Below are 13,554 nucleotides of genomic sequence, written 5' to 3'. Positions count from 1 at the left end.
GGCAGGTCTGGGGTAGGTCATGGGGCTCTGGGGCAGCTTGGTGCTGTGGGACAGCTCACGGGGCAGTTATGGCGATGTCAGGCACCTATGGGGCAGCTTACGGGGTTATGGAGCAAGTTCTGGAGTCGGTTTTGGGAGTTTTGGGGCCGGTTTTGGTGTTTTGGGGCCGTCCCCCCTCACAAGGGGCCCCCCAGCGGTGCTGGAGGACCGCGCACCATAGAGAGGAGCGGCCAGAGCGGCCGCTGCCGCCTCTGCCTCCGCCCCCCTCCGGCCCCCCGTACGTCACTTCCGGCCAGGGAGAGCGCGAGGGCAGCGCGGGAGCGAAGCGGCGCCGCCATGGCAACGGCGGTGGGGGAGGGGAACGGGGGGCTCTGGGGGGGTTTGTGAGGGGTCTGAGGGGGGAAAAGGGGTCCTGGGGGGGTCCTGGGGGGTTTTAGGGGGTCCTGGGGGGTTTTAGGGGGGTCCTGGAGGTGTTTGAGGGGTTGGCGTGAGGGGATGGGGGAGTCCCGGATTGCCTGAGGGGATTGTGAGGGGGTCTCTGAGGGGATTGGGGGGTCTCTGAGGGGATTGAGGGGGTCTTGGGGGGGTCTGAGGGGGTCCTGGAGGTGTTTGAGGGGTTGGCGTGAGGGGATGGGGGAGTCCCGGATTGCCTGAGGGGATTGTGAGGGGGTCTCTGACAGGGTGGGGGGTGTCTGAGGGGGTCCTGGGGGTCTTCGGGAGGGTCCTGGGGGTCTTCGGGAGGGTCCTGGGGGTCTTCGGTGGTCCTGGGGGTGATTGGGGCGGTCCTGAAGGTGTTTGGGGGTGGTCTGAGGGGGTTTTGGGGTGTCCTGAGGGGATAGGGGGAGTTTTAGCAGGCTCTGGAGGAAATTTGGGGAGTTTTGGGGGGATCCTGACCAGACAGGGGAGGGTTTTAGGGGGGGTCCTGAGGGGTTTTAGGGCGGCTCTGTGGGAATGGGGGGGGTTCTGAAAGGAGATTTGGGGGTCCTGGGGAGGATCTGGGAGATGCTGAGCTGAGGGACCTCAAAAGTGACCCCAAATCCCCCACAATTCCCTCCCAGACCCCCAAGGTTCCTGAGGTTCGGGACGTGACTCGAATCGAGCGGATTGGTAAGACACAATCCCTTCATTTTGGGGGGAGTCTCTCCTCTTTTTGGGGACCCCCACCCCGTATTGGGGACTCCTACTCCTTTTTTGGGGACCCCCACCCCATTTTGGGGGTTCAATCCCATTTTCTGGGGAGGTCTGGATGATCCCTAACTTGTGGGGTTGAATCCTAAAATTAGGAAAACGGGGCTCAGAAGGATTCAGAAATTTGGGGGATCACTCCCATCTTTTTGGGGGGGTTTGAGGGGGTCCCCAAAATGGGGGGGGACCCCTGGTGACCCCCCCCCCAAATTCCTCTGCCAGGCGCCCACTCCCACATCCGCGGGCTGGGCCTGGACGATGCCCTGGAGCCGCGGCAGGTACGAGGACGGGGGGGGTTTGTACCTTTTGGGGAGGGGTCTGCACCCCCAAATCGTGGGGGTTCAGCCCCTGCGGGTGCCCCCCCAGGTGTCCCAGGGCATGGTGGGGCAGCTCTCGGCCCGGCGCGCTGCCGGCGTCATCCTGGAGATGATCAAGGAGGGGAAAATCGCCGGGCGCGCCGTGCTGATCGCGGGGCAGCCGGGCACGGGCAAAACGGCCATTGCCATGGGTGAGTGACCCCAAAAATATCCCAAAATCACCCCAAAAATATCCTAAAAATATTCCCAAATCCCACCCAAAACCCTCCCCAAATCCCCGTGCTGATCGCGGGGCAGCTGGGCACGGGCAAAACGGCCATCGCCATGGGTGAGTGACCCCAAAAATATCCCAAAACCACCCCAAAAATATCCTAAAAATATTCCCAAATCCCACCCAAAACCATCCCCAAATCCCCGTGCTGATCGCGGGGCAGCCGGGCACGGGCAAAACGGCCATCGCCATGGGTTAGTGACCCCAAAAACCCCTGAATTCCACCCAAAAATATCCCAAAACCACCCCAAAACCACCCGAAAAATATTCCCAAATCCCACCCAAAACCCTCCCCAAATCCCCGTGCTGATCGCGGGGCAGCCGGGCACGGGCAAAACGGCCATTGCCATGGGTGAGTGACCCCAAAAACCCTGAAAATCACCTCAAAATATCCACAAAAACACCCCAAAAATATCCCCAAAATCACCTCAAAAATATCCACAAAAACACCCCAAAAATATCCCCAAAATCACCTCAAAAATATCCACAAAAACACGCCAAAAATATCCTAAAAATATCTCAAAAATCACCCCAAAACCGTCCCCAAATCCCTGTGCTGATCACTGGGCAGCTGGGCACGGGCAAAATGGCCATTGCCATGGGTGAGTGACCCCAAAACCCCCTGAATTCCACCCAAAATATCCCAAAAACACCCCAAAAATATCCCCAAATCCCCTCCAACCCCCCCAAATCCCCCCTAAACTCTCCTTAAACTGCCCCTTCATTCTTCCAAACCCCCAAATCCCCCTCCAACCCCCTCAACTCCCCCAAAACCCCCCCAAATGCCCCTCCAACTCCCCAAAACCCCCCCAAATCCCCCTAAACCCCCCAAAAACTCCCCCAAATCCCCCCAAACCCCCCCGAAACTCCCCCAAACCCCCCCAAACTCCCCAAAACTCCCCCAAAACTCCCCCAAGCCCCCTCAAAACTCCCCAAAATCCCCCAGAACTCCCCCCAAATCCCCCCAAACACCCCCCCAAAACTCCCCCAAATCCCCCCCAAGTCCCCCCCAAATCCCCCCAAAACTCCGCCAAACCCCCCGAAAACTCCCCAAAACCCCCCCCAAATCCCCCTAAACTCCCCCGAAACTCCCCCTAAACCCCCCCAAACCCCCCCAAGTCCCCCCCAAGTCCCCCCAAACCCCCCCAAAACTCCCCCAAACCCCCCCAAAACTCCCCCAAAAACTCCCCAATACTCCCCCAAATCCCCCCAACCCCCCAAACCCCCCAAACTCCCCCAAAACTCCCCAAATCCCCCCCAAACTCCCCCAAAACTCCCCCAAGCCCCCCCAAAACTCCCCAAATCCCCCCAAAACCACCCCAAACTCCCCAAAACTCCCCCAAATCCCCCCCCAAAACCCCCCAAACTCCCCAAAACTCCCCCAAAACTCCCCCAAATCCCCCCAAAACTCCCCAAATCCCCCCCCAACCCCCCCCAAAACTCCCCCAATACTCCCCCCAAATCCCCCCCAACCCCCCCCAAAACCACCCCAAACTCCCCAAAACTCCCCCAAATCCCCCCCCAAAACCCCCAATTTCCCTCCCCAGGCATGGCGCAGGCGCTGGGCCCCGACACTCCCTTCACGGCCATCGCGGGCAGCGAGATTTTCTCCCTGGAGATGTCGCGCACCGAGGCGCTCACCCAGGCCTTCCGCCGCTCCATCGGCGTCCGCATCAAGTACGGGGGGGTCCCGCCCCCATTTCGGGGCTCCCACCTCGCTTTTTGGGCTCCCCACCCCTTCCTTTGTTCCTCCTGCTGTGTGTTTTTCTCGTTTATTTTAAGCTCTGTTTGGTTGTTTGTCCCATTTTGGAGCATTCAGATTTTGTCGTCTCAAATTTTGAGGTCCCGTCTCAAATTTTGAGGTCCCCACCCCAATATTGAGGTCCCCATCTCAATTTTGGGATCCCCACCTAGTCCATTTTGGGGTGCCCACGTCTTATTTTTTCTTGCTCGTCATTTTCGAGCTTTTTTGGTTTGGATTTTTCTCTCATTTTATTTTTTCCGCCTTATTTTTATTCTTATTGTGGGGGATTTAGAGGGGGACTTGGGGGATTTAGGGTGTTTGGAGGGGGATTTGGGGGATTTAGGGGGTTTGGAGAGGTCAGGGGTGAGTTTGAGGGGGATTTGAGGGGGTTTAGGGGGACTTAAGAGTTTATAATTTCGAGTTTCCTCACAATTTTGGGGTTTCCCATCCTAATTTAGGTTCCTTCCCCCCCCAGAATCCTGATCAATTTCAGGATCTGTCTCCCAGATTTCAGAATTTTTTTCTTCGTTTTCAGTCTCCCCACCACATTTTGTGCTTCCTGCTCCCCAGTTTTCTGTTTTGAGCTCAATTTCATCTCTTCTCCCCCTGTTTTGGGGCTCAACACCCCAATTTTAGGGTTCCTTCCCAAGTTTTGGGGTTCTATCTCAATTTTGGGGTCCCCATATCCTGCTCTGCTACTCTGGTAGAGTCTGCACCCCCCAAATTTCACTCTCCACCCCAATTTTGGGTGTTCCCCCACCCCATTTAAATGTCCCAACACTCAAATTTTGGGGTTCTCTCCTCATTTTTGGGGTGTTTCCTCCTTTTTTGCCTCACAGGGAGGAGACTGAGATCATCGAGGGGGAGGTGGTGGAGATCCAGATCGACCGCCCGGCCACCGGCACGGTGAGGGGGGACCCCAAAATCCTCTTTGTGCCCCAAAAAATCCCCTTAGGGGACCCCAAAACCCTTTGAGGTTTTCTTTTTGGGGTCCCCCCAAACCTTCCTCTTCCTCGCAGGGGACCAAAGTGGGGAAGCTGACGCTGAAAACGACAGAAATGGAGACCATTTATGATTTGGGGGCCAAGATGATCGAGGCCCTGAGCAAGGAGAAGGTGCAGGCAGGGTGAGTGGGGGTCCCCCAAATTGGGGAGACCCCAAAACTTGAGGGACACCTGGAAATTGGGGTGGGAAACGCAGAATTTGGGGTGGGTGGGGGCTGGAATTGGGGTGGGGACCCTGAAATCCGGGGAAAAAAGGGGCAGGAAACGTGAGGGGAAAAAGGGCGGGAAACGTGAGGGGAAAAAGGGCGGGAAACGTGAGGAGAAAAAGGGCAGGAAACGTGAGGGGAAAAAGGGCGGGAAATGTGAGGGGAGAAAAGGGCGGGAAATGTGAGGGGAAAAGGGAAATGTGAGGGGGGAAAGGGAAATGAGGGGAAAAAGCACAGGAAATGTGAGGGGGAAAGGGCGGGAAACGTGAGGGGGGAAAGGGAAATGTGAGGGGAAAAAGCGCAGGAAATGTGAGGGGGAAAAGGAAATGTGAGGGGGCAAAAGCACAGGAAATGAGGGGGAAAAGGGAGGGAAATATGAGGGGGAAAAAGGAATATGTGAGAGGAAAAAAGGTGGAAAACGTGAGGGGGAAAGGGACAGGAAATGTGAGGGGAAAAAGGGTAAGAAATGTGAGGGGAAAAAGGGTAAGAAATGTGAGGGGAAAAAGGGCGGGAAATGTGAGGGGAAAAAGGGCGGGAAATGTGAGGGGAGAAAAGGGCGGGAAACATGAGGGGAGAAAAGGGCGGGAAATGTGAGGGGGGGAAAAGGGAAATGTGAGGGGGGAAAGGGAAATGTGAGGGGAAAAAAGGTGGAAAACGTGAGGGGGAAAGGGACAGGAAATGTGAGGGGAAAAAGGGCGGGAAACGTGAGGGGAAAAAGGGCGGGAAACGTGAGGGGAAAAAGGGCGGGAAATGTGAGGGGAAAAAGGGCGGGAAATGTGAGGGGAGAAAAGGGCGGGAAACGTGAGGGGAAAAAGGGCGGGAAATGTGAGGGGAAAAAGGGCGGGAAATGTGAGGGGAGAAAAGGGAAATGTGAGGGGGGGAAAGGGAAATGTGAGGGGAAAAAGGGTAAGAAATGTGAGGGAAAAAAGGGAAATATGAGGGGAGGAAAGAGTGGGAAACGAGGCAAAAAAGGAAATGTGAGGAGAAAAAGTGAGGGAAATGTGAGGGGGAAAAAGGGAAATGTGAGAGGAAAAAAGGTGGAAAACGTGAGGGAGAAAGGAACAGGAAATGTGAGGGGAAAAGAGTGGGAAATATGAGAGGAAAAGGGCAGGAAATGTGAGGGGCAGAAAGGGCGGGAAACATGAGGGGAAAAAGGGAAATGTGAGAGGAAAAGGGTGAGAAACGAGAGGGGAAAAGGGTGAGAAATGTGAGGGGAAAAGGGTTGAAATTGTGAGTGGGAAAGGATGGGAAACGTGATGGGAAAAAAGGCAGGAAAGGTGAGAGGAAAAAGGTGGGAAATGTGAGGGAGAAAATGAGCAGGAAACATGAGGGGAAAAAAGGAAATATGAGGGGAGGAAAGAGCGGGAAACGAGGCGAAAAGGGCAATGTGAGGAGAAAAAGGGTGGGAAACATGAGGAGTGAAAAAAATCCCAAAATACCTTGTTTTCCCCCCCAGTGATGTCATCACCATCGACAAGGCCACAGGGAAGATCTCAAAGCTGGGGCGCTCCTTCACCCGAGCACGGGACTACGACGCCATGGGGGCACAGGTGAGGTTTTGGGGGGGGTTTTGGGTGGTGCAGGGATGGTTTTGGGGTGGCCCTGACCCCCTGAATTCTTCCCCCCCCCCAGACGAAATTCGTGCAGTGCCCCGACGGGGAGCTGCAGAAACGGCGCGAGGTCGTTCACACGGTGTCGCTGCACGAGATCGACGTCATCAACTCCCGCACGCAGGGCTTCCTCGCCCTGTTCTCGGGTACCCCCAAAAACCCCAAAACTGACCCCAAAAACCCCAAAATGTCCCTCACCCAGCCCAGGGCTTCCTCGCCCTCTTCTCAGGTACCCCCAGACCCCAAACTGACCCCCAAAACCCCAAACTGACCCCAAAAACCCCAAACTGCCCCTCACCCAGACCAGGGCTTCCTCGCCCTCTTCTCAGGTACCCCCAGACCCCAAAACTGACTCCAAAAACCCCAAACTGACCCCAAAAAACCCAAACTGCCCCTCACCCAGACCAGGGCTTCCTCGTCCCGTTCTCAGGTACCCCCAGACCCCAAAACTGACCCCCAAAACCCCAAACTGACCCCTAAAACCCCCAAACTGCTCCTCACCCAGCCCAGGGCTTCCTCGCCCTGTTCTCAGGTACCCCCAGACCCCAAACTGACCCCAAAAACCCCAAACTGACCCCAAAAACCCCAAACTGCCCCTCACCCAGACCAGGGCTTCCTCGCCCTCTTCTCAGGTACCCCCAGACCCCAAACTGACCCCAAAAACCCCAAACTGACCCCTAAAACCCCCAAAATGTCCCTCACCCAGCCCAGGGCTTCCTCGCCCTGTTCTCAGGTACCCCCAGACCCCAAACTGACCCCAAAACCCCAAACTGACCCCAAAAACCCCAAACTGCCCCTCACCCAGCCCAGGGCTTCCTTGCCCTCTTCTCAGGTACCCCCAGACCCCAAACTGACCCTAAAAACCCCAAACTGACCCCAAAAACCCCAAACTGCCCCTCACCCAGACCAGGGCTTCCTCGTCCCGTTCTCAGGTACCCCCAGACCCCAAAACTGACCCCCAAAACCCCAAAACTGACCCCAAAACCCCCAAACTGCTCCTCACCCAGCCCAGGGCTTCCTCGCCCTGTTTTCAGGTACCCCCAGACCCCAAAACTGACCCCAAAAACCCCAAACTGACCCCTAAAACCCCCAAACTGCTCCTCACCCAGACCAGGGCTTCCTCACCCTGTTCTCAGGTACCCCCAGACCCCAAACTGACCCCAAAAGCAACCCCAAACTGACCCCAAACTGCCCCTCACCCAGCCTAGATCTTCCTCGTCTTCTTCTCAGGTACCCTCAGACCACAAAACTGACCCCAAAAACCCCAAAACTGACCCCAAAACCCCCAAAATGTCCCTCACCCAGCCCAGGGCTTCCTTGCCCTCTTCTCAGGTACCCCCAGACCCCAAACTGACCCCAAAAACCCCAAACTGACCCCCAAAAACCCCCAAAATGTCCCTCACCCAGCCCAGGGCTTCCTCACCCTGTTCTCAGGTACCCCCAGACCCCAAACTGACCCCAAAAGCAACCCCAAACTGACCCCAAACTGCCCCTCACCCAGCCTAGATCTTCCTCGTCTTCTTCTCAGGTACCCCCAGACCCCAAAACTGACCCCCAAAACCCCAAACTGACCCCAAAACCCCCAAAATGTCCCTCACCCAGACCAGGGCTTCCTCGCCCTGTTTTTGGCTATTCCCAGACTCCCAAAACTGCACCTGGGACCCCCAAAACTGCATCTGACCCACCCTGGGGGTTCTGAGCGCTCTTTTTGGGTTCTCTCAGACCCCAAAACTGCCCCTGACCCCCCCAAACCCCAAATCCAGGTGACACAGGTGAGATCAAGCCGGAGGTGCGGGAGCAGATCAACGCCAAAGTGGCCGAGTGGCGTGAGGAGGGCAAGGCCGAAGTCATCCCTGGGGTGAGCGAGCCCTGACGCCCCCAAAACCCCCTCAAAGAGCACCTCAGGACCCCCCAAAAATCATTAAAAGCCCCCCAAAATCCCCCCAGGTGCTGTTCATCGATGAGGTTCACATGCTGGACATCGAGAGCTTCTCGTTCCTCAACCGGGCCCTGGAGAGCGACATGGCGCCCGTGCTGATCATGGCCACGAACCGCGGCATCACCAGGTACCTGAGCACACCTGGGCACACCTGGGCACCCCCAAACCTGAGCTGAACCCCCCCTGATGTCCACGTGTCCCTCAGGATCCGAGGCACTGCCCACCGCAGCCCCCACGGGCTCCCGCTGGATCTGCTGGACCGGCTGCTGATCATCGCCACGGCGCCCTACGGCGACAAGGAGACGCGGCAGATCCTCAAAATCAGGTGGGACACCCCAAAAATACACCTGGGCACCCTTAAATCCTCCTTGGTGCGGCCCAAACCGCGCCCTGACACACCTGGGCACCCCAAAAAGCATCGTCGTGGTGTCTACGGGGAGAAAGAGACACAGAAAGTCCTCAAAATAGGGTGGAGACCCCCAAAAAACATCTCTGACACCCCAAAAATCAACCTGAACCCTGAAACCCACCTGGACACCCCAAATGCCCTGAGCCTCAAACATGGCAGGTGTCCCTCAACACACCTGGGGCACCCCACAACCCTCTTCAGGTTACCCCAAAATCTTTGTCACCCCAAAAGCCTCTTGGGGTACCCCATAACTCTCCAGATACCTGGATCAATCTTGGGGTGCCCTTAATTCCCTCAGGGTCCCCCCACACACCCCAAAAGCCTCTTGGGGTACCCCATAACTCTCTCCAGGTACCCCTGATCAATCTTGGGGTGCCCTTTATTCCTTCAGAGTTTCCTCAGACACCCCAAAAGCCTCTTGGGGTACCCCATAACTCTCCAGATACCTGGATCAATCTTGGGGTGCCCTTAATTCCCTCAGGGTCCCCCTTGACACCCCAAAAGCCTCCTGGGGTACCCCATAATTCTCTCCAGGTACCCCTGATCAATCTTGGGGTGCCTTTTATTCTCTCAGGGTCCCCTTTGACACCCCAAAAGCCTTCTGGGTACCCCATAACTCTCTCCAGGCACCCTGATCAATCTTGGGGTGCCCTTTATTCCTTCAGAGTTTCCTCAGACACCCCAGAAGCCTTCTGGGGTACCCCATAACTCTCTCCAGGTGCCCCAATCACTCTTGGGGCGCCCTTAATTCTCTCAAGGTCCCCCCAGACACCCCAAAATTCCTCTGGGCCACCCCTAATTCCTGCAAGGTGCCCCTAACCCCTGCAGGACCCCCCCCAGTTGCCCCACTGGATACTCCATAACTCCTTCAGGGTACCCCAAAACCACACTGGGGGGGGGGGCACTTTTAGGGGATCCCCAGGGCCATTTTGGGGTCCCCCTGAGCGGTTTCGGGGGCGCAGGTGCGAGGAGGAGGACGTGGAGATGACGGAGGACGCGTACGCCGTGCTGACGCGCATCGGGCTGGAGACGTCGCTGCGCTACGCCATGCAGCTCATCACCGCCGCCAGCCTGGTGGCCAGGAAACGCAAGGTGGGCACCCCGAAATGTGGGGAATGGGGTCCCAAAATTGGGGTGAGGATCCCAAACTGGGGGGGGGGCAGCGTACATGAGGTGCTGAGGGGGGGCGGTCTGTGTGGATTTGGGGTGGAACTGATGGTTTGGGGTCGTATGTGAGGTTTGGGAAAATGGTGGGAAATGTGAGGGGGAAAATGGTGGGAAATGTGAGGGGGAAAAGGGCTGGAAACGTGAGGGGAGAAAATGGTGGGAAATGTGAGGGGGAAAAGGGCTGGAAACGTGAGGGGAGAAAATGGTGGGAAATGTGAGGGGAAAAGAGAAACATGAGAGAAAAAAGTGTGAGAAACATGAGTGACAGAGCAGGAAACGTGAGGGGAAAAAAGGGTGGGAAATGTCAGAAAAGGGTGGGAAATGTAAGGGGAAAAAGTGGGAAACATGAGGGGCAGAAAAAAGGCAGGAAATGTGAGGGAGGCAAAAGAGTCAAAACCAGAAAAAGAGTGAGAAATGTGAGGTGGAATATTTGCAGGAAACATGAGGGGGAAAAGGGCGGGAAGCGTGAGGGGAGAAAATGGCGGGAAACACGAAGGGGGGAAAAAGGCGGGAAACGTGAGCGGGAAAAGAGAAACATGAGGGGGAAAAGGGTGAGAAAGACGAGGGACAAAGAGCAGGAAATGTGAGGGGAAAAAGGATGGGAAACGTGAGCAGAAAAAAAGGCAGAAAATGTGAGGTAAAGAATGGGAAATGTGAGGGGAAAAAGGATGGGAAACATGAGGGACAGAGAGTAGGAAACATGAGGAGGAAAATGGTGGGAAACGTGAGGGGAAAAAGTGAAAAACAAGAAAAGAGTGGGAAATGTGAGATGCAGTATTTGCAGAAAACGTGAGGGGAGAAAAGAGTAGGAAATGTGAAAGGAGAAAAGAGCGGGAAACTTGAAGGGGAAAAAGAGTGGGAAACATGAGGGGAGGAAAAAAAGGCAGAAAACATGAGGCCAAAGAGTGAAAAAAGAGAAAAAGAGTGGGAAACTTGAGGGGAGGAAAAAAGGCAGGAAATGTGAAGAGGCAAAAGAATGAAAAACAGAAAGAGAGGGGGAAACGTGAAGTGCAATACTTGTGGAAAATGTGAGGGGAGAAAAGAGTGGGAAACGTGAGGGGGGGGGAAAGGCGGGAAACGTGAGGGAATAAAAAGCGGGAAATGTGAGGGGAGGAAAAAAAGCAGAAAATGTGAGGAGGCAAAAGAGTGAGAAACAGGAAAAAAGTGGGAAGCATGAGGTGGAAAAAAGCGGGAAACGTGAGGGAGAGAAAATGGCGGGAAATGTGAGGGGGAAAAAAGGGCGGGAAATGTGAGGGGAGGAAAAAAGGCAGAAAGTGTGAGGAAATAAAAGAGTGAAAAACAGGAAAAGGGAGTTGGAAATACGAAGTGAAATATTGGGAAATGTGGGGGGGGGGAAGGGCAGGAAATGTGAGGGGGAAAAGGAGTGAGAAACGTGAGGGGAGAAAAGGGTGGGAAATGCAAGGGGGAAAAGGGAGGAAAATGTGAGGGGGAAAAGAGCGGGGAAACGTGAGGGGAGGAAAAAAAGCAGGAAATTTGAGGAGATAAAAGAGTGAAAAACAGAAAGAGAGAGTGGGAAATGTGAGGGGAGAAAAGAGCGGGAAACATGAGAGGAGAAAAGGGTGGAAAACATTAGGTGGAAAAAAAGTAGGAAACGTGAGGGAGAGAAAAGGGCAGGAAATGTGAGGGGGGAAAAAGGTGGGAAATATGAGGGGAGAAAAGGGAGGAAAACGTGAGAGGAAAAAAAGAGCAGGAAATGTGAGGGGAGGAAAAAAGCAAGAAATTTGAGGAAATAAAAGAGTGAAAAACAGGAAAAGGGAGTGGGAAACGTGAAGTGAAATATTGGGAAACGTGAGGGGGGGAAAGGGCAGGAAATGTGAGGGGAGAAAGGGAGGAAAACGTGAGGGGGAAAAGAGCGGGAAACGTGAGGGGAGGAAAAAAAGCAGGAAATTTGAAGAGATAAAAGAGTGAAAAACAGAAAAAGAGAGTTGGAAACGTCAGGTGCAATATTTGCGGGAAACGTGAGAGGAAAAAAGAGCGGGAAATGTGAGGGGAGGAAAAAAAGCCGGAAATTTGAGGAAATAAAAGCGTGAAAAACATGAAAAGAGAGTTGGAAATATGAAGTGCAGTATTTTGTGATGTTGGTGGCCAGCAGGGCGCGGAGGTGGGCGTGGAGGACATCAAGCGTGTGTACTCGCTGTTCCTGGACGAGTCGCGCTCCACGCAGTACATGAGGGAGTACCAGGAGGCCTTTCTGTTCAACGAGCTCCGTGAGTACCTGGGCACACCTGGGGGCACACCTGGGGGTCCCCAAAACAGCGTGGGTAACGTGGGGCAACACGGAGGGCGAGCAGCGAGGGTTAAAAACGGGAGAAAATTGGGGTAAACGGCCAAAAATTATGAGGTGAGGAGTGGAAATGAGTGGGAGGAATAAAGTAAAAATAAGAGAATTGGGCAAAACAGCAGGGAAAAAATGGATGGCGTTTGGCAAAAACAGGGTAAAGGGGGCAAAAATGGAAGATGTAGAGGAAAAAATGTGCCAAGTAGGGCGAAATGTGAGAAATGAGGTAAAAAAATGAGGGAATTTGGTATATGAGGGAGAAAAGGGTAGAAATTAAGGAATTGGGGCAAACAGAGGGGAAGTTGAGTAGGAATGGACTAAAAATTAGGGGGAATGGAATGCAAAATGAAGAAATGGGAGGAAGAGGGGAAAGCTGGGCAAAAATAAGGGGAGAAATTGGCTAAAAATTGGGTAAATAGGGAAAAAATGGGTTCAAAGTTGGGGGCAAAGGAGTGAAAGTGGAAGCAATCAGGTAAAAATTGGGAAAATCAGGTTAAAAAAAGGTGAATTTCAGTAAAAATTAAGGAATTTGGGTAAAAATAATTGAAAATGGGATGGTAAAACTTGAAGAAAATAGGTAAAAATGAAAAAATGGGGGTAATAGGGTAAATTGGGGGGACTTGGGGATGTTGGGGGGTCCCTGACTCAGTCCCTCTCCCCTTCTCTCCACAGAGGCTGAATCCATGGAAACGCCGTGACCCCCCCCCCCCCATTTCCTCCTCCCCCCCTTTGTACAATAAATCTGATTTGGAGCCCAAAATTTCCCAAAAATTGGGGAAGGGGCAGTGCCTTTATTTGGGGGTTCAGTGGGGGTCTTCATCCGTCGCTGAACTGGAAGAAGAGGCGCCTCCGTTGGGGGTCTGGGGGGTCCCCAAAATGGGGCACAAAGGGGATCTGGAGGATTTGGGAGAAGCCTTCGGAGAGGTCGGGGGCCACAAATTGTTTCCTGAGGGGGAGGAAATGGGGAAAAATCACCCGGATTTGGGTAAAGTGGGAGGAGAAACGGCTCCAGATGGGGGGAAACTTGGCAAAAATGGGATAAACCCACCCAAGATCAGAGAAAGGAGGGGAGGAAAAGGTAAAAGCCCACCCAAAATGAGGAAGAGAATAGAACAGGGAAGAATGCTCAGGATTGGGAAAGAGGCAAAAATAGGGAAAATGGAACAAAAAAAAAAAAAAGTAATGGGGCTAAATAATGGAGAGAAGGGCAAAAACCCCCAAACCAGCCCCAAATTCTCCCAATTCTCTAAACCATCCCTACAGAGCTCCCAAAACATCTCAAATGCCCCAAAATTCCTCTCAGATCCCCCAAAATCCCCCCCAAGCCCCTTTATATCCTTCTCAGGGATTCCCCAAAACGCCCCAGATGCCCCAATTCTCTAAACCATCCCTACAGAGCTCCC

At 54.1% G+C, this 13,554-nt stretch overlaps 2 protein-coding genes across 3 annotated transcripts in view; one reads left to right on the top strand and one right to left on the bottom strand.

Annotated features, from left to right (window-relative positions):
• Nucleotides 1-40: 40 nt before the first annotated feature.
• Nucleotides 41-12,941, top strand: RUVBL2 (RuvB like AAA ATPase 2). Of its 2 annotated transcripts, none has more exons than XM_030970378.1 (15): nucleotides 41-348; nucleotides 1,059-1,107; nucleotides 1,408-1,463; nucleotides 1,552-1,693; nucleotides 3,321-3,450; nucleotides 4,357-4,423; nucleotides 4,537-4,643; nucleotides 6,184-6,277; nucleotides 6,360-6,483; nucleotides 8,101-8,195; nucleotides 8,285-8,403; nucleotides 8,482-8,601; nucleotides 9,648-9,777; nucleotides 11,963-12,080; nucleotides 12,824-12,941. In XM_030970378.1, exons 1-15 carry the CDS (start codon nucleotides 88-90, stop codon nucleotides 12,847-12,849), a joined length of 1,638 nt encoding a protein of 545 aa, XP_030826238.1. In that variant the 5' UTR covers nucleotides 41-87; the 3' UTR covers nucleotides 12,850-12,941. The 2 variants fall into 2 exon arrangements, with proteins under 2 accessions (XP_030826238.1, XP_030826239.1); XM_030970379.1 differs by having other exon boundaries at nucleotides 46-348; nucleotides 11,966-12,080.
• PNKP (polynucleotide kinase 3'-phosphatase) overlaps nucleotides 12,912-13,554 on the bottom strand; it is a 19,681-nt gene continuing 19,038 nt past the window's right edge. The window contains exon 17 of the mRNA XM_030970367.1: nucleotides 12,912-13,097. Within this exon, the coding sequence (XP_030826227.1) occupies nucleotides 12,968-13,097 (130 nt within the window). The 3' untranslated portion in view covers nucleotides 12,912-12,967. The remainder of the gene's footprint in view (nucleotides 13,098-13,554) is intronic.

The sequence above is a fragment of the Camarhynchus parvulus genome, unplaced genomic scaffold (genome assembly GCF_901933205.1).
Source record: "Camarhynchus parvulus unplaced genomic scaffold, STF_HiC, whole genome shotgun sequence".
Taxonomy (NCBI): Eukaryota; Metazoa; Chordata; class Aves; order Passeriformes; family Thraupidae; genus Camarhynchus; species Camarhynchus parvulus.
Note: the sequence above shows the minus strand (reverse complement) of the source record. Positions and strands in the feature narration are given on the sequence as shown.